This window comes from Electrona antarctica (genome assembly GCF_951216825.1).
Source record: "Electrona antarctica genome assembly, chromosome: 3".
NCBI lineage: Eukaryota > Metazoa > Chordata > Actinopteri > Myctophiformes > Myctophidae > Electrona > Electrona antarctica.
Genome location: NC_136808.1, coordinates 12285368 through 12304897, shown reverse-complemented (window position 1 = coordinate 12304897; position 19530 = coordinate 12285368). Strand labels below are relative to the sequence as shown.

The window sequence follows — 19530 nt, the reverse complement described above, 5'->3', positions numbered from 1 at the left end:
TCTGAATGATACTAATGCTGCTTCGCTGACTAAAACACAACTAGCTAACTCAGACATGATGATGGTTCTCTTCCATCATTTATATTTGGAAATATAAACCACGTACAGAATTGAATACACCGTTAACAAAAGGTAAGTCCACAAGTCTATATGCAGTATTTAAAGTTAGACATATTTAGATATTATGAATTCACTTCTGAGACTGAAGAGTGAGCGATACTGTACACTGTCTGGGGCGTGTAAAAGAAAGTATATTTTTTGCAAATTCCAGTCAGTGTGTGGGCCGCTTTTTACATTTGGATTTCCATATTCTATACGCACCTGTCACTTCGGGTCAACTTCTGACATGTGACCCAAATATCTCACATATTCCCTATATCCGACAATAATAGGCCTATCATCCCTAATTTTTCTGCTATTCTTGCAAAATGGGATTATAGTGTTAGTGACAAAAGACTAAGAGGGAAATATATTCAAATGTTATACATTTTAGCTCAAATTTATTTAGCATAACATGTAACATTTGGTCATACTATTTACAATAAGGCAAATAGCTTTTTACGTTTTTTTGTTTTTGTTTTGTTTCTATCCTCAGAGTTTTAGGAATTATATTTTGTATGCTTTCATACGCCTTTAGTATCATTCGCTGTCTGTAACCTTTATTTATTCAAGGCAGGGTTTTGCTAAACACACGTCATGCTCTTTTTCAACACTACCCTGTTTCACATTAAAGTTACAGTACATTCACACCAGCATGTTGCCAAAACAGCAGTCTTTCCTTTCTACTAATGTCCACTCGTGCAGTCAGTGGTTTGATGCCTTGAGGAAAGCTTAATGGACGTTTTGTTTTGGGTTTTTTTTTATTAATGGGGAAAAGTGTTACTTATTTACTTTCCTTTCCCAGGGAGTCTGATCATTTGAACTGATGACCTTCCTGTCACAAACCCACTTCTTCAAATGGTGTTGTTGTCTATTTTCACATCATCCTAGTAGGTTCAAGGTTCAAGGTTCTTTATTATTTGTCTCCCGAGGAAGAAATGTGTCTTAGACAAAGGGCCCGCATGCAAGCGTAGCCCTTATGCCCATGTCGCCGCAGTGCAGCGCTAGTCCGGTCTTAATGTCTAAACCAGTGGTTCCCAAACTATTTCATGTCAAGGACCCCCAAATTGACACTAATATTGCCTGTGGACCCCCATTTGAAAATATATGCCAGGGACCCCGATAAGAGGCTCTAGCAGTGATTCTCAACATTTCTATCGCTGGGACCCCCAATTTATATTGTAAAATCAATGTTAATTTAACTCAGAGTGTTTTGGTTCCATTTGTACACTCAGAGTTACAGACCCATAAGGGTCCATTTGGTTCCAAACTATCATTTAGCTGGGGACCCCCTGGAACTCCCTCAAGGACCCATGGGGGTCCCCGGACCCCACTTTGGGAACCACTGGTCTAAACCAATGATTGAGATGTGGGCCGGGATTTTGCAAGAGGGACCTCAAATAATTGGCAAAACATTTAAATATTTTATTGATACTATAACATGATTATAAAAAAAATCACACCCGTGTGAAGTGAGGGGCGCTCTTATCATCGTACATCATCAATCATACATCTCATTCCGGCCAATCAGAATTTGGGTCCTCAACTATGTCTTCAATGTTTGTGTTTATTACACAATCTTATCATGGTCCTATGTATTCAATTCATCATCAAGACCAGACCTTGTGGTTGGAGTGTCTGCCCTGAAACTGGGAGGTCGGGGGTTCGATCCCCGGCCGGGTCATACTAAAGACTGTAAAAATGGGACCCAATGCCTAGATATGTGTTGGATTGGGAGTCAAATCAACTAATGATTCCTGAGCACGGCGCACGCTGAGGCTCACCGCTCCAAGAGATGGGTCAAATGCGGAGAACAAATTTCACTGCGGTAACGTGTGTGACTAATCGTACGACTTTGACTTTGACATACAATACAATACAGATTATCATCAATACCATGTATTTACAGAAACCAGCATAGTGGGGTTCTCTCTCTCTATGTATTTACAGAAAACAGCGTAGGGGGTTCTCTCTCTACTAGTGACAAGATAGAATACCTATTTAGGTCCTGTTGTAAATTGTGGACAGGTGGTCTTTTATGGTAGTTTTGAATGGTGATAGGGAGTCGCACCATTTGATGGCTGCTGGTGGAGGCTCGTTCCACATTTTGGTTGCAGAACAGTAGCATACATTCATCCCCATGTGTGTGCCAAATTTGGGGGGTACGAGCTCAGTGAAGCGACCTCTAGTGTTGTGCCTGTGGGTGTCTCTCTCTCTCTCTCGCTCTCTAGTGAAGTAGTTTGACAGATACATCGTTACTGTAGCAACTTAAAGTGCTGTAGTGTGTACACTACATTGGTTCCATTGATCCAAGCCAGAACACGATCCATGGATTCATCATATATCTATAAATGCACCACGTCTATGTGTGTACGTGTGTAGATATGTCTAATCCACATAACTCGAGAACCGTTGGCCCCACGACTTCAAATTTGACACACGTGTTCCACCACCACAGTGGGGCAGTGTCGAGTCTGTCGGATAGCCGGTTGTCCAGAACCAGCACAAAATCCTCTGCCCGGGACCCGGTCAATAATCGATCACACCTATGATCACTGGCCTGTTCTGACATCACAGTGATGTTCTGACATCTGCATGGACTCCATATTTGGGCATGCCTGACAAAGAACAAAACAAAAAAAAACATTGCATGGATGCACCTGGGACGTATCCTCAGTGATGTATCCCAAGGTCATCAGGGTTTTGGGTCTCACAACATCATACCCCGGCCCTTACTCAGTTGACCCAGCCGGGGTGATCAAGTCCCGACTTTTACGTCCCAGTCCCACGATCAGTCCCATTAGGGAAAGACCAGAGCCACACAGTCCGCCGCTCGCAAACTACTCTACAAGGACTAGGAGGTCTGGCGCGTGGAAGGATAGGCTCTGTGGGTTGACTCCCCTCCGGGCCCCTCCTATGTCTCACCAGGTCCACACTTCATTCAGGAGCGGCGGATTCTTGAGCTGCAATGGTCTAGGGCGCCAACCCATACTGCTCCCGGGTGCCGTCTACATTCCGGCTGTCACCCGTCTCTCCGGTGGTCACCAGACTATACCCAGTTGTCACATAGTCTATTTCTATGATATAGAAATAAATAGGGCATAAAAGGGACACAGACATAATAACTGCAGGGTGAGGCATGCATTTCCAACTTGGATCGTTCCAAGTAGGCCAGTGCCCAATGGGCACCGCTCTAAGTTTTAAAAATGCACACGGCCCACTAACCTCGGTCCCAGGCTTACTCATGCAGATCAAGGACATTTTTTATGCTGAAATCAGCTCTATCTCTCTTCTTTTCCTCATTCTCTCACTTTCTGTCTCTGCAATGACAAAGCATCTTTATGCCTTATGCCAATATATTTTTAGGATGGATACTAGTGATCAAACTGGTTTGTCATGAGTGCCTTTAATTCTTCTTCAGCTGTTGCACCATGCTTTTGTTTTCCAAACATGCAGACAATACCGTGAAAAGTCTACCTTTCAACATCGTGAGCCAGTGACCAACATTGTGACGCCTGCACACATCTCATGTTTACAGTGTCACCTTACTTTTCCACTTCAAAGATAGATAGGTTAGTCCGCAGCAGTTTGCCCCAGTTTGACATTTGTATAGGCTTATGTTTCCTTACCTGAAAAACAGCTGTGGCCCATTTCCATTTACAATGGATATGTACAGTAAGGAATGAAGAGGTTTCTATTGGGAAAGAACCATGGCTGCTTTGACACCTGAGCCTCTTTGGCTAGGTATTCAGTGAAGTGAAACGTGTCACACCTGACCTGTTTGAGATGAGACAGACAGCGATCATCTGACCTCTCCATTTATGTCAGTTATTTTCTTTTCACAATAAGTCTCGTCTTGTCTTGTCTAATTGTCTTGGCTGAACTGAAATTACCTTACCTATAGGCTACTACTAGGCTACAGTTTCCATTTGGCATTAATGTATGTTAATGAACTACAACAAAAAGTATCAGCACACATGCTGTGCATATTTATAAAGGGTGAGGCTTGGAGAATATTGCCTTTTTAATTCATTGTATTACTTTGTGTGTGTGTGTGTGTGTGTGTGTGTGTGTGTGTGTGTGTGTGTGTGTGTGTGTGTGTGTGTGTGTGTGTGTGTGTGTGTGTGTGTGTGTGTGTGTGTGTGTGTGTGTGTGTGTGTGTACACGCGCGCGCGCGCGTGTGTGCCTCTCTGAGAGTGTGTTTCTCTCAGAGAGAGAGAGAGAGAATGCGCGTGTGCGTGCGTGCACTGCCTTCAAGAGCAGAACTCGAGTGGACAGAAAGGGGAAAGACAGAAGGGAGGGGTGAAGGAAGGGGGTATACTTTCTTTGACTAAAGGGCGCTTCATTATCATGTTAATGACCACGTCGTGAGGAGGTGTTATTGGTGTAACTGGACATGGATGAATAATGTATTGAGGTTCGAGGAGGAGGAGGGAACGGTTTCTGTTGCTATTGCGTGCGTCACGTTACAGTGGGACACTGGCTGGGGAGTGACGGGACTTTGGGGACTAGAGCCGCGACGGCCAGAGAGCTGCATGGAAGGATTTTAGGGTTTTAGACACTATGAACTCTGTGAGCGCACCGGGGAACGTTTTCCTGCACCGACCACCAGGTATAGGCTAATAGCAGAATTAGTAGGATATGTGTTTTTGCACTTCTTCTTATTGCAATATTAACTGACTAGCTAGTTCTACATCTGAATTACCATCTTGTTTTTGCAGAATAATGATGTATTGTAGCCTGCTGCATGTGTAGAACTATCTCACCCCTTTGAAGCAATTATGTGCTCATTTGGAAAGTTGTGACTGCACAAATTGTCAGTGCTGCTGCTGTGTGTTTTTTTTTAAATACACAAAGTTGTTTGAGTTAATTCAAACACACCAATAGCCAAGCAAACTTGCTTTCGTGTTAATTCTGTCGGTTAGCCTATAGGCTATTATAGTATAACTCTAAACTAGTCTGAGCCTGAGTGACACCTGACGCTGCCCTCGGGGGAATTGCATAGAAAAGAAAAAAAAGAAAGAAAAAACTATTCACGTGTTTTCTATATAAACGTATATAATATCCTTATGTTGCACCACTTGCCACTATACTATAGTAGCCTTGTAGTAGCATAATAAGTGGTGATCACTTCAATTGTGTGTTGAGCTTTAATGATCATCACAATAATTAGGTGTGATGACAATCATGACAGGCAGCGCTGCTCCCTCTGCGGTTATTTACCGTCACCACTGTGCGCAAACAGTGTTCATTCATGCTGCCCTTGACCGAGATGACTTCCCATATCAGTCGGCCTCATGGGAACATGCATGTGAGTCCCCAGGCTGCTGCACAGTGCATGCTTCTGGTGCCTGGGAGACACAATGTAGAGACTATGGCGGCAGACAGCTATGCAAACTGGGTCTCACATCTCTTGTCGGTGGAAGCAACACGAGATGACAGGAATTGATAGCAAGGAAGGTTCCCATGGCAGGGTTTAGGATCCATTCCAACCATTCCAACCCGTGCCATGGCGACTATAGGATAGACTATAGTGCCTCGTTTTCAGTTATTATTATGATTAATCTAATCCAGGCATGCAGGGTCCCCCAGACATCTGAGACATGAGAAATCATTCTCCTAATTTTATCTACTTTAATATCATTTTATTGGTGTATTTTACTATTTTTAACGGTGCATTAGAATGCTTATTAATGGACTAACAGTTTTATGCCATGAGTTGCCCCATCAGTGTTTTATTTTTATTTTGTCCTTGGTGTTCTCTCTGTTGATACTGTTATATGTTATGGTTGCACTAAACGGAATTTCTTCTTCTTATCTTATTCTAATGCATGATAATGCTGTCAGCATTGGTGGTGTCTTGAAAAATGGCCAATCACTCAGTAGACAAGATGTAATCAACAAAACTCACCTAATATTATTATTATTATCATTATTATTATTATTATTATTATTATTATGAATTAATTTATTTATTTATTTTCATAGACATTGGTTGTAGGTCAGGTTGTTATAACCAGTCTGCAGAGTCCAACCAACCAGTTGTTGATATGCAAATGAGTATAGTCTCTCCCAGAAGGAAATAGCCAGTTTGATGTAAATTATTCTAATCAAAGGGCATTTCCTCAAGATAAAATGTCCACTATGTTTTCAACTGTACCCGCATTGTCATGTGCAGCCTCTGAATAGAATGAGAGGGTAGCATCTGTTCTGGCCGTATACTCTGCTGTCCGTGTGTGTGTTTGTGTGTGTGTGTGTGTGTGCGTGTGCGCGTGTGTGTGTGTGTGTGTTTCTTTTACAAAAGGGGTAACAGTCGTCGAGTGTGTGGTTGTTTGTTGTCATAGGCTACTTTGGGGATTGTGGCTGCCAGTGTTCTGAAGAGCTGATTTATGGCTCCTGTCCCTGTTGTGAGTCTCTCAACTCCTCCTCCTCGAACCTATGCGCAAACATTTTCTTACCAGACTTTCAAATGGTTCCCACTTGATGAGGCAGTATAAAAGCCACAATACACACACGCACGCACACACACACATGCACGCACACACGCACGCGCACACACACTCACACGTCGGTGTGCAGCAGCAGTTCCTCCCCTTATTCCTTTTTCCCGCCAGTTTAGTATAAGTATGGCATTTTGCCTTACACTTACAGTGAAATCCATACCTTCTTACGCCCATACAGTCGTGTGTGAGCTTGTAGTTGAGCATGTGTCTCTTCTGACATACATGAAGTCATGGGTGGCTTGGTTTCACCTGGCAGTGAGGAGTTTCACTGGTACAGTGGTATAGGAGGACATAACACATGCCATCACAGCCTGTTCTTCTCCCACGCCAACCAACTCAATCAGCATCAAGTATTATAAATCCTTAAGTCAAATCAGACCCAGATGGCGACATTACATGTGTTGTGGTTTGGTGAACAGGACTGAATTCAATTATTGTGTCTGCACTGTGCATTTTGATATATTGTCATGAATTAACTGCAATGATGCTTTGTGTGTGTCTGTCTGTGTGTGCAATCTGGGAATATGCGAAAAACAAAGGGAAAACATTGAACCTCTTTTCAAAAGTCTGTCTCGAGACCGTGTGAGTGTGTATCTGTGGGTGTGTGTGTGTGTGTGTGTGTGTGTGTGTGTGTGTGTGTGTGTGTGTGTGTGGGTGTGTGTGTGTATCTGTGGGTGTGTGTGTGTGTGTGTGTGCGACCACCTAGTCAAAATTACAATGGTCTCACGGACATGTTGAGATGTCTCTCACGAGACGATGCTTACAATATGATCATTGTGTTGTAAGCGTTGGACGGAGGCTGCGTTCTTTTGGATGATCTGTTTCCTTGTGCAATCGTGTGTGTCAAGATTGTGCTTAGTTCCTGCTATGATAGTCACTAGACCATGGAGGAGGCCATGTACTTAACCCATTTAGACCTGACACTAGATGTCAAAATGTCTTCTAAATCCTAACAGTTTTCTGAAAAACTATGTCAGTGGTGCTCAACCTTTTTCAAGTCAAGCACCCCCAGAATTATCTGTATTTGGCCGCAGACCCCCATCTGAAAATATGTAGTTCCAGGGACCTCCCAGAAGCAAAGATTTGAGTTAAAATCGTTCACTCTGAAAGAATATATCAAAGATTAATTTGCGCCACATTTTCAAGATTTTTCTAAAATAGCAGATCTACAAGCCCGTAGCGCGGTGCCGTGCTATGAGCTTGCAGATCTGCTATTTTTCAATAGCTAAAGTATAACACCAGTAAGACGCCTGAGGGCGAGAAGGGGGCGAGGTCGCGTGCACGCATCCGCCTGGGTGACAGCAGACTGCTGGGCGAGCGCTGGCGCTTTTTTGGAATGGGGGGTCAGATCAACATATCTGCCTGGGTGACAGCAGACTGCAGGGCGAGCGCTGGTGCTTTGGAATGGGGGGGGTCAGATCAACATATCTGCCTGGGTGACAGCAGACTGCTGGGCGAGCGCTGGTGCTTTGGCATGGGGGGTAAGATCTTAATCTTCGGGCCTGTTAACTCTCGGTTTCGCCGGCTGCCGGGCGCGGCTGCACTAATAACTTTTGGGCAGGTCAGTCTAGAGTTTAAACGGGTATCAGTCGGGTATCAGTCAAAAGGGAGACATCGAAGAGGAAGGATGGAGGGAGAAGGATCAACATATGGAATGTCAGAACAGGTCAGCTCCATATGGAGATGTAAGGGTTTGAGGTTTGAGCCTCAGATGTAGAGTTGTTGCTGGCCAATATTGATGACATCAGGGATCTCCATATATGGGCTTAATATTGATGACATCCCTGATGATGTCACGTGTTCCATCTCTGATGATGTCACGTGATGTCACGTGCTCCATCCCTGATGATGTCACGTGATGTCACGCGCTCTCTCACCCAACCAACACACAAACTACGGGAAATGCACGATTCCATAGTTAACTGCGGCTTTCGGTCGCAATAACGCCTAAAAACACCAAAAGGGGTTCCCGTCCTAACCATGGTGAATCAACAGTATGTGCTATTCAAACAGTTTCTCAAGTTGAGGGACACAATTAATATGATTTTATAATATTTGTACTGTCTTTTTACTGATTGTGCTGTGTCAGTATAAGTATCCTTAGTCAATAGTCTACAATATTAATCCTTGTGTAATGCAAGGAGATGAGGGCAAGGTCCAACGGCTGACTGCTTTGATTTATTGTCAAGTTCCACAATTACGTATATAACCGAGAAGCCTCAAATCATGATTTCTGGTGACTTTTGATTAATTGTGCAGTGCAGCCCTTGTGTGTTGAAGATAACAATGTTTAGGTGGACACTATGTGTATACTGTACATTTACTGTTTTATACTGCATAGGAGCACTTGTTGTATAACATTGTCATTGACCTTGAACTCAGTAAAACTTTAATTTAATTAGCAACCAAATGCTCTGATCAGTGATTATGAAACAAGTTGCCAGCATGTGAGCTACAGTTGCTCAATTACTTCCTACAACTGAGGATCACGACTTTGTATTTATGAAGTCACATACGGAAAATGGTATTCTGTGTATACTACAACAACAACAGCATGTTGCTATTGGTGATATTATCCTTATCCTTATTTTCCATACATTACATACATTATTTTCAAACCATTTGATATTGCTAACTAAATTAAAGTTGTACAGAGTTCAAGGTTTCCGGCTTAGATAATTCGGAGGCAATATATGGCTCTATATTCTGTTGGATAGTTCAAGTATTTCCCACGATTTTACTCTCCTCTCACTCCCACCATGCGGTTTTTATTTATCCCTCCCCACCCCTCCTCCCTTTTAGACCAGGGTCAGCACATGGCCGGGAAGCCGTTCCGAGCCACCTTCATCTGGGGGAGCATCATCTCCAACCTCCAGTCCAGCGTGGAGGTCAAACGGCGACGTCACAACCTCAAGGTCTACCATGACTGCTTCCTGGGCTCGGAGGCCGTGGACGTGGTGCTGGCGCACGTCATCCAGAGCCGCTTCTGCGGCGACGAGGAGGTGCCCCGCTACAAGGCCGTGCGCCTCTGCCAGGCCCTGATGGACTCGCGGGTGATCGAGGCCGTGGGCACCAAGGTGTTTGGCAAGGAGAAGAGGCGTGTCGCCTTTGAGGACAGCAGCTTCAGTCTGTACAGGTTCCTCACGTCCGCGGCCAACCCCTGCCTGCTGACCAACGTCAACTCCACGTCCATCGAGAGTGGCGGCTACGACTCGAGGAACGACAATGACCAAAGTTCACCGTTTAAACGGTACAGACATATAAGTCGTAACGGTTTCAGATGCAAATTGTATTTGTTCAGTTTTGGTCTCCTTCCTCCCGATAGCAGATTGAAGAGTTGATCCCAAATCCCACAGGGTTTTAGATTGGGCTTGTCTAAATGTCCAAATGAATGGCTCTCTGAAGTGTAGCGAACCCTGACTTGAATCATTAGATGCCTCATTATTCAGTTACGTCTCCGATTCAGTTCTCATAATTACAAATAGCCACTTTATCATCCCGGATATAAATCCGCCCTCTTCATTAAGTATATGAACATTTTATGATATCTGTCTCATCATAAAATGTGTTTCTTGTTGAAAGGTCAGGTGTTGAGAAGAGAAATAAAGAAAGGCGGAGGCAGATAGATATAAAGACAAAGGAAAAGGCTCCAGTTCATTTTAATAGATACATTTAATATAATGAACCATCACACAAATAAAACCATTTGACTGCCAGAATTAATTAATTAATTTATCGCGCATTGCCAAGGTTTTTCCTCTTTCAACCCTTATTTTGAAGAGCCAGATATCCGTAACCGGGTGTTACGATGACGTAATGCTGTGTGTGGTGTCTTGACCGGTGGTTGTTCTCTCGCTCGCCCGCGAGAATCACAGCGCCTGCTGTCGGCCGTTGAAAAACCTTGTTTTCACCAGAAACGACATTCATTACGCCGATTTGGAGATACAGGCCATTGAAAGCAGCACATAGAGTGCAAGCGGATGCGCGCGCATCTTCAAAATGGCCGCGTCCACTGTCACACTTTACACTGGGATGCTAACGAGAGGCAGCTATCGATGCGATCCGATCAAAACAGGGATTAAAGAATATAAAGCCTAGAAAACGTAGGCTACGCTGTTGGCGGGCTGCCAGACTAAAGTTAATCTACGCTTTCTAGGCTTCTGGCGGGCTCCGTGTTAAGACAGTAAGGAGGACTGGTCCAGGCAGGGCCGGATCTACCATATGGGCACTTTGGGCACGTGCCCAGAGGCCCTTGTGCACCAGGGGCCCTTGTGCACCAGGGGCCCTTGTGCACCAGGGGCCCCTGGTGAGAAGGACAGCTGAAAAGTGCAATTGTGTGTAAAGCAGCAACAATGCGTTAGATTGGCTGTCACTCTGGGGGGGGGGGGGGGGGGGGTAGGCGGCCGGAAATAGGCCAATATAACGGCATAAAACTGCCCCAAAACGGCTCCAAAACAGCAAAAATGTTGCGCGTGTGTGAAGGGGGGCCCTTCGAGCTTCAGTGCCCAGGGGCCCTCAGAGGTGTTAATCCGGCCCTGGGTCCAGGTAGTGCTATCACATGGCCTCAACGTCCCCTGTTCTCACCCTTGTGATGTGAAGTGCTGAGAGTGACAGCTCATGGGTGTACCTGGCCTGCTGCCTACAATTTATGTCTGTTAAAATGAGACTCATGTGCTGTGACATGGAAATTATGGAACCTGAACAGAACTTCATTCATCGTGTATATAACTGAATTTGTCTGGTCAAAGCTGGAAGTTGGCGAGTTGTTGTTCTGTAAACCTTAATTACTTCAGCTTTGTTGTTGATTGAATAATAGTTGAAAAGGCAAAAGAGAAAAGGCTCCAGTACATTTTTCCTATTCAATTCTACCAATGAACAATTAGTTGTTGCGAAGAAACATTAGCAGCTCAATATTAAATGTGTTCCAGTGATATGTTTACTGATTGCTGTCATTTGGGACTCCCCAGACAAGAGGACCTGAGCTACTCCACCCACTCACCCGTGAAATCAGACAAAACACTGGAGGATGTTCTTGGAAACCTCAACCTGAACTCGACCATCACCCCTCAGATGATCAACCTTGGCCTTTCACAAGAGCGTAAGTGTCGGTATTAGCTGTGTTGTCATGTTCCTGTACTCATTCACTGCAGTAAAGATCACATTATGTAGCATATTAGTGTCAGTGGTTTTGATAGTTTTTGATTGATTGAATACTTTATTAATGCGGTTGTTAATTAACAGTACAGGTAGTACAGTCAAAGATTATGCTAAAAGGTGGTTGGGTTTTTTTGTGCGTGTGTGTGTACGTGCATGCGTGCTTGCGTACGTGCGTATGTGTGAGTGTGTGTGTGTGTGTGTGTGCTCTCCTGCTGCTGTGACAACGGCACAGCAGCAGGAGAGCAGCCTGAGGGCATACTGTAACTGTACTTTGATTACAACATTTAAATGCTTCACACAAGGGTGTAGAGAAGATCATTGGTTGGCTTTTAAATGTGTGCTATTGAGTGGTCCAATCAGCTTAAGCCATTAACATGTTCCTGACTGAACTTGCATTGCTCATTTCAGGTCAGGACAACTCACATAGGATACGTTAGATGGATATCCTATGTTTTTTTTAATGGATTGCATGTGTGTGCGTGCGCGCACGTGCGTGCAATACATGCTTGTTTTGACAGCAAATTTAGTTTAGTCATAGTCTTTGGAATAAAACTTAATTTAGTTTTAGTCATCTGAAATGTTTTAGTGTCAGTCTAGTTTTAAATATCATACAATTTTAGTCGACTAAATCTACAGTTGTTTTTTGTCGACAAAATTGCATTTTTGGCGGGACACGATGGCGTTGTAATGGCAGATTTTAAACTTGGTTGCATGCTGAAAATAGCCGATCTCCAAACACACAAGGCGTCGTGCTGTGACGTGTTGTGTGCTTGTAGATCGGCTATTTTCAGACACCCGAGCGCAACCAAACATGAAATGATCTCTTGTGCACTAGTCCCTCGCTAACATTTTAGTCTAGTTCTTATTTGTTGCCAAAATTGTCAATATCTTTAGTCATAGTTTTAGTCACCATGGCCTAGTTTTTATTTATTTTTTATCCAGTTTTCGTCAGTGAAAAAGGTTAGTCAACGAACATTTTGGTCGATGAAATCAACACCGGTTCATTCCCTATATTTTTCTCAGTGGTAGACGAGGTGTGGAAGCAGCAGGCCGTGTTCAGGTTGCTGCAGCTGATCGAGCTACCGCTGTTGGAGAGCTTGTTGGAGGGCAAGGAGAAGGCCAGGCCTCCTCAGCGTGACATGGACAGCGATCCAGCCCTGCTCTACACGTCGAGCTACCTGGACAGAGAGGTTCTCAAGGCCTTCAGCGAAGCACAGTATGTATATAATGGGATGCGCACGCAGATCCGACATACCAAAGGTCCGCCACGCGGAATCAACAACGGTCGGACATGTGGTCGAACATGCAGCCATTGCTCCCGTGCTTGCGGTTATGGTTAGGTTAGGGTTTGTCGTTCTAATGACAGTCGGACCAATAGTATGTCGGAACTCGGAACTAAAGTCTGTACCCTGTATAATAAGCTTTTTATGCGATGCTTCTTATGAAACGAGCAGCTCAAATCTCTCAATCTTGCTTCACATCCATATAATAACCATGGCTATGAACTTAAGTCTAATGCCTTTATACGCCTTCCATATCACGCTGAGGCTAAGAATATATATATATATTTTTTAAATCATGTGGAATTTGGACGTCGTTGCCATATTTGCTAACCATTTTACTACAGCACTCACTCCAGTCTGTGCTATAATGTGATTATATCACAGCTAAGCTAAGTGGGATGTTGGCCCAATGCTTTGCATTGGGGGTTGAACGACGCAGGAATGGAATGAGTCATTGTTCCGTGTTCCGTATCTCATCTCAACAAAAACCTTTAAGGAATCTCTTCCCTTCATTCATCTCATCTGTCCAGGCTGTTCCCTCGCACCCACATGTCCACCAATGTCCTCCTAAGTGTTACATAACAGAGCTGTGTTGTTTTGTTTTGTGTTGTTTTGTTTTGTGTTGTGTTGTGTTGTGTTGTGTTGTGTTGTGTTGTGTGTGTGTGTGTGTGTGTGTGTGTGTGTGCGTGTGCGTGCGTGTGCGCGCGTGTGCGCGCGTGTGCGCGCTGTCTCTGTGTTTATTAGATAAGTATGGCCAGTTTATGTGTTTCTGAATCACTGTGGTTATCTTAAGGTCAGGGACACAATTAAAAAATGAAAAGAGAAGGGAACCCGCACTCTCATATGCTCCAAATGATAAATTTATTGACAACGTTTCGAGCCAAGGCTCTTCATCTGGTCAAACTCAAGATGTCAGTGATACAATTAACCGATTTTCTACCTCAATCAATATTTATATCTATCTAACAGCGGCCTATGTTCGACATAGTATTACGTCATAGAGCGTCGCAGTCCCGCCTCCTACCCTGGCCCAGGAAATGAAACCCAATGCATTTTCCTCATAGACATTTTTTAAAGTATTTATTTAAAGACGGTTACGCCGCGGACAAAGCCAACTCGAGTCGTGACAACTCATGACAACACAAACAATATTTTGGACCAAACAAATAATTAGAAAGAAGAAAAAAACGGCAGGTTACAACACTTTTTTTGTTGTTTTTCTTCGTTGTAATTATTTGTTTGGTCCAAAATATTGTTTGTGTTGTCATGAGTTGTCACGACTCGAGTTGGCTTTGTCCGCGGCGTAACCGTCTTTAAATAAATACTTTAAAAAATGTCTATGAGGGAAATGCATTGGGTTTCATTTCCTGGGCCAGGGTAGGAGGCGGGACTGCGACACTCTATAGGTTAGAGAATCAAACATTTTCACGTCAAAGACCCCAACAACTTTATATACGGCCGTGGAGCCCCTTTTGAAAATATTTTGTTTCAGGGACCCCCATTAGAAAACATTTGTAAAGATTTCTCAAGGTTTTCAACTTACAACAAAAACATCATTGCTGTCCGGAGGAAACCTAATAACTCAATTTTTGAGGTTTTTGTCATTTTCTTCTCCATAAATCAGTGCTATTGAACACCCTTTACATCTGTGTGTTGTTTCGAACTCCATTGGACCCTTAAACTATCTGCTAAAACAGCTAACTCCACCACCTCTCTCCTTCTCATGCAAGTAATTGACAATATCTAAAGTCACAACACCAACTTTAATGAGGCATTATTCCATTGTTTAAGAAATATGTTTTTCTTCATTTCCTTAAAAATGCATATTTTAATTTCCTTAAAAATGCATATTTTTCATTTCCTTAAAATGCATATTTTTCATTTCCTTAAAAATGCATATTTTTCATTTCCTGAAAAATGAACATTTTGGAGTTATGAGGTTTCCAACGGACAGCAACGATATGTAAACAATGTATACAGATGCCTTGTATTATAAAATAGCAGAAATAGGCAAATAGCAAATCAACAACATAATAACGGAACTGGATTGAGAAATCTGTACAGGAATAACTGCAGTTCCAGGCACACTTATTTTGTTTTTATTTTGTTTATGTTTCTTGGTTTGATTTCATCATAGCAATGTTTGGTTCCCAAACTTGTTAATGTCAACGACCCCTAAATCATACAGAAACTATAGTAAAATACGCACATCACTTCATGGAGGTGGGACATGTTCAATCCCCTGATCAGGGGATTGAACATGTAAAATGCCCCAGGCGAGGAGGGGATCTAAATAGACTATTGCTACAACGTGAATCCTTTTGGATTTACACTTTGAATACAATGTCCCCAAAGGGAATGAACGAGGACTTCCCCATCAGCCATTTTTTATAACTTCTTTATTGTACACTGTATATATTCGAATTGTTGCCTAAGTAATAATACCTGATTATGTGAATCACTATCCTAGATTCTATAATAATCATGATGTCCTTTTGCTTATTCCACGGCTGTGGATTTGAGAAATGTGTAACACTATATTTAATGATATTTCATTAATTGATCTAATGACCATGTTGTGTTGGTTCCACCCACACTAGTAACGTGACCCGTGGGTGTCTATTTAAGTGGGTGGATCACTGACATCTTGAGTTTGACCAGATGAAGAGCCTTGGCTCGAAACGTCGTCAATAAACTTATCCTTCGGAGCATATGAGTGTGCGGCTTCCTCTCTTTTCCTAAGGACCCCTAAATCGACATTTATTAGCCCGCGGACCCCCATTTGAAAATATTTTTATTACAGCTCTAGCAGTGATTCTCAACCAGTTTAATTTCAAGGACCCCCAGTTTGACATGCATTAGGTTACGGACCCCCATTTAATGTCATTTCTATCTCTGGGACCTCAATTTATATCGTAAAAATCAATGTTAATTTAACTCTGAGAGTGCCATTTGTACACTCTGAGTTACAGACCCATAAGGGTCCATTTGGTTCCTAACTATCATTTAGGTGGGGACCCCCTGGAACTCCCTCAAGGACCCCTGGGGGTCCCCGGGACCCCACTTTGGGAACCGTGGGTCTATATCACTGAAAGTAAAATTAAATAAATATATACATATAATAATAATAATGTATAATTTCCTTTGCCAGCTACAGGGCTGATGAGTGGATGTCAGCGGGGGTGGACTGTCTGGAGTTCCTGCCTGATGAGCTGGTGGTGGAGGTGAGCAGAGGCTTGGCTCGTTGTGCTGAAGACCAGGCCGAGTGTAAACGTCTGCTCTACGGGATCCTTTCTCGGCACTATGGACACACACATTATCACCCTCCGTTGCTTAGCAACCACATCTTTGACATCCACTCTGGCATCTCTGAACTCCTGGGTAAGAGTCAACGCTGTCACATAGCTTTCTGATGTTTTATCACCTTTAAAGTTAGTGAGTTTTCATGCCAACATATATACATAGCACCTTCCTTTTCCTCTCGCTATAACGCTTATAGCAGTAGGAAATAACTTTTTTTATTTTTTACCGGGAAATACCAGACCTCCTTAATTCTGTCTTCTTTCTTTCTGCAAAATTGTGTTTCTCTAACTGCCAGATTGATTTGTCGCTTAAATTAATGTGGTGCTAATCCTTCTGTTCCCCTGCCAAAACCCTGACGTTGATCATCTCCATATTGAGCTTTTAGCCTGTACCGACCGTCATTGACTTCCATTATAAGATTTAACTTGTAAAAAGTTAAATATTGCATCGTATATCATCATGACGTAAAATACACACTATGCCTATTTGCTCAGACACTATGACGTAAAATTCTCCATTCATTGTCAAAGGGAATTTAATGTTTGTGTAAGACAAAAATATGCACTAAGCCGATTTGCTCAGACCCTTTGATGTAAAATTCTCCATTCATTGTCAATAGGAATTTAATGTTTATGTAGGACGGAAATCTACACTTAAGTGGTTGCACACCGAATTCGCATCCGATTCGCGCCCGGTGTGTGGATACCTTTATAGCTGAATATAGGAGGGACTAGGGCCCCTCAAACATACAATCATAGCTATCGAGCATGTGTTAAAAGTGAAAGGATACCTCCCCATGCCATTTGTATCACTCCCATTCACCCTGTACTACTCTAAGTAAGCTGAGTACCCCAAACTCCAGATTGTTCATCGGGGTTGCTTTGTGTGTGTCTGTCATCAGTGAACGGGAAGCAGGATCAGGCTCTGGAGGCTTTGCAGCTGAGCCTGAAGCTACAGAGCTCTCGCAGCAGGGAGGAGCTGCGCAGGCTCCTGAGATTCATGGCGGTTGCCGCCAAACCACTGGAGGTCAAACTGAACAAAGAGGTGAGCTGCAGTGTGTGTGTGTGTGTGTGTGTGTGTGTGTGTGTGTGTGTGTGTGTGTGTGTGTGTGTGTGTGTGTGTGTGTGTGTGTGTGTGTGTGTGTGTGTGTGTGTGTGTGTGTGTGTGTGTGTGTGTGTGTGTGTGTGTGTGTGTGTGTGTGTGTGTGTGTGTGTGTGTGTGTGTGTGTGAAATGAAATGAAATGAAATGAAATGAAATGATTACTATATTTACCCAGGGTATCTGGGCTAAGCTCAAGAACTTGTTTCCAGCCAGGCCCTGCTCATAGAACATTTCATCGTAGTGGTTCAATGCCTTGTTCAAGGGCACTTCAGCGGTGTGTGTGTGTGTGTGTGTGTGTGTGTGCGCGTGAGTGTGTGCGTGCGTGCGTGTGTGCGTGCGTGTGCATGACGCATGAGACGCGCGTGTGTTTGTGTGTGTACACGTGTATACGTGTTTGACATTTGCTAATCCCTGATGTGTCTCCCATGCAGGTTGAAAACAGGATGGCAGTAAAGAGGGCATTCTCCAGTGCCATCGTATACAGCAGGAGGCTGGCCAAAGGGAAAGTGGACTTGATGGTTCTCTTCATGTTGGATAATCACTGTGATGTGTTCAAGGTGAGGGCCCCTTTAACTCATATCTTTGCTTCTGGGGGGGGGGGGGGGGGGGGGTCCCTGGAACAACATATTTTCAGATTGAGATCGGCGGCCAATTACATATCATTTTTGTTGTCCTTGACATGAAATAGTTTGAGAACCACTGATATACATATAGGTTTTTCAGAAAACTCATGATTTAGACTAGAAGACATAAAATCTGGTCTCAGGTCTCCATGGGCTGTTTATACGTGAGAGATGACTCCTGTGGGAGGACACATGCCTCCCGGGTTGATAAAACGCTATTTACCCATGCTGTTTATAAGCATGCTTACGTACTACAATATGTGTGTGTCTGCTGCCACAGTTAAATGTAGGTCGAGACAGAGAATATGGCATCTTCTCTCTACGCTAGCCAGGCAACCCTATCTCTGATAGATACACTATCTGATTCCAACTCCAGCAATGATTGCAGTTAGTAAACAGACTGTTCCATTTGTGATGTGAAATGGATGCACACTGCTTAGTGGCGTCACCATGGGTTTGGGGGAGACACAACACGTGGTGTTGGTGGAATCAAAATAGATGTAAACTACATCTTTACACGTTGCCTTTCTTTTGCCAGATGCCTGCGTCATTGCACAAGTTAGTCAGCAGCAAACTAAGGAGTATTGTAAAGGGAAAAGATCCTCATATCGCAACAGGTTTGTAGATTTTCTTCTTTTTAGAGCAACATTAAACATTGGTGGAGATTTAGGTCGTGTAAGTTACCTTGCCATGATGTAACACCAAATATTGTAAATAGTTGCTCTGTTGATTAGAAATTGATAATTCAAAAATATTCTCCACCTTGATTTACAAAACTGTTCTCAAAGTCACTCTTGTAGCATCCAAACGAATGCAAACTAGAAAAGTGTGATCCTCGGAGCACAGATCTTCAGTTGCCGACCTATAGGGCCTACAAAGTTAGGAAGGCAGTCATAGCCATTTGGAATGGGATCTGAATGATAATGTGTACCAATTTGTGTGAGACTCAGTAGTAGCAAATTGTGTGATTTGAAGAAAACAAAATGGCAGAACATGTACTGTAATCTGGCACAAATGGGGCCTGTATATCTGGTGTCATGATCCAAGGTATCCAGGGGGAAAGATGTTGATTGTACAACCTACATTTAAGAGCTCTAGGGCAAAATGTGAAGTGGGCTGTTGTAGTGCCACCAGTGTAATTTTGCTTTAACTTACATGTATGTTCATTTGACTCAGTGAACATTTTTTTGTAAGGACATGCATCTTCCAGACATTACCCTCACTTTTTTCTTCCTATACTTCTCACTCAGGCACGACATACTGCAAGAGAGTAAGCGGTCAAACCTACGTGGAGAATGCACAGAAAACTACCAAAGAAGAACTTTGGTCTTTACTCCGGACAATTCACGAGAACCCTAGGCTCTCCTCCAAGGAGAAAAGCCGGCTGCTTGGACAGTTCTATAAAGGCCACCCAGAGATTTATACACAGTATTTTGGGAGTAAAATTGCCTTGTGTTGAC

General features: G+C 43.3%; 1 protein-coding gene across 2 annotated transcripts; it reads left to right on the top strand.

Moving 5' to 3' along the window:
* The first annotated feature begins 5 nt into the window (after positions 1-5).
* Positions 6-19530, top strand: depdc7a (DEP domain containing 7, paralog a). 2 transcript variants are annotated; one of them, XM_079496592.1, is made up of 9 exons: positions 6-132; positions 9405-9852; positions 11570-11700; positions 12783-12975; positions 16194-16423; positions 17247-17389; positions 17879-18004; positions 18609-18687; positions 19321-19530. In XM_079496592.1, the coding sequence occupies exons 2-9, from the start codon at positions 9419-9421 to the stop codon at positions 19527-19529; spliced, it is 1545 nt and encodes a 514-aa protein (XP_079352718.1). In that variant the 5' UTR covers positions 6-132; positions 9405-9418; the 3' UTR covers position 19530. The 2 variants fall into 2 exon arrangements, with proteins under 2 accessions (XP_079352718.1, XP_079352719.1); XM_079496593.1 differs by lacking the exon at positions 6-132 and adding an exon at positions 4666-4711.

Excerpts from the sequence above, each read along its gene's own strand:
- depdc7a (XM_079496592.1), top strand. The coding sequence starts at position 9,419 with ATGGCCGGGAAGCCGTTCCGAGCCACCTTCATCTGGGGGAGCATCATC. Across the intron at positions 9,853-11,569 it reads CAAAGTTCACCGTTTAAACG|ACAAGAGGACCTGAGCTACT; the intron begins GTACAGACATAT and ends GGGACTCCCCAG. Across the intron at positions 16,424-17,246 it reads TGGCATCTCTGAACTCCTGG|TGAACGGGAAGCAGGATCAG; the intron begins GTAAGAGTCAAC and ends GTCTGTCATCAG.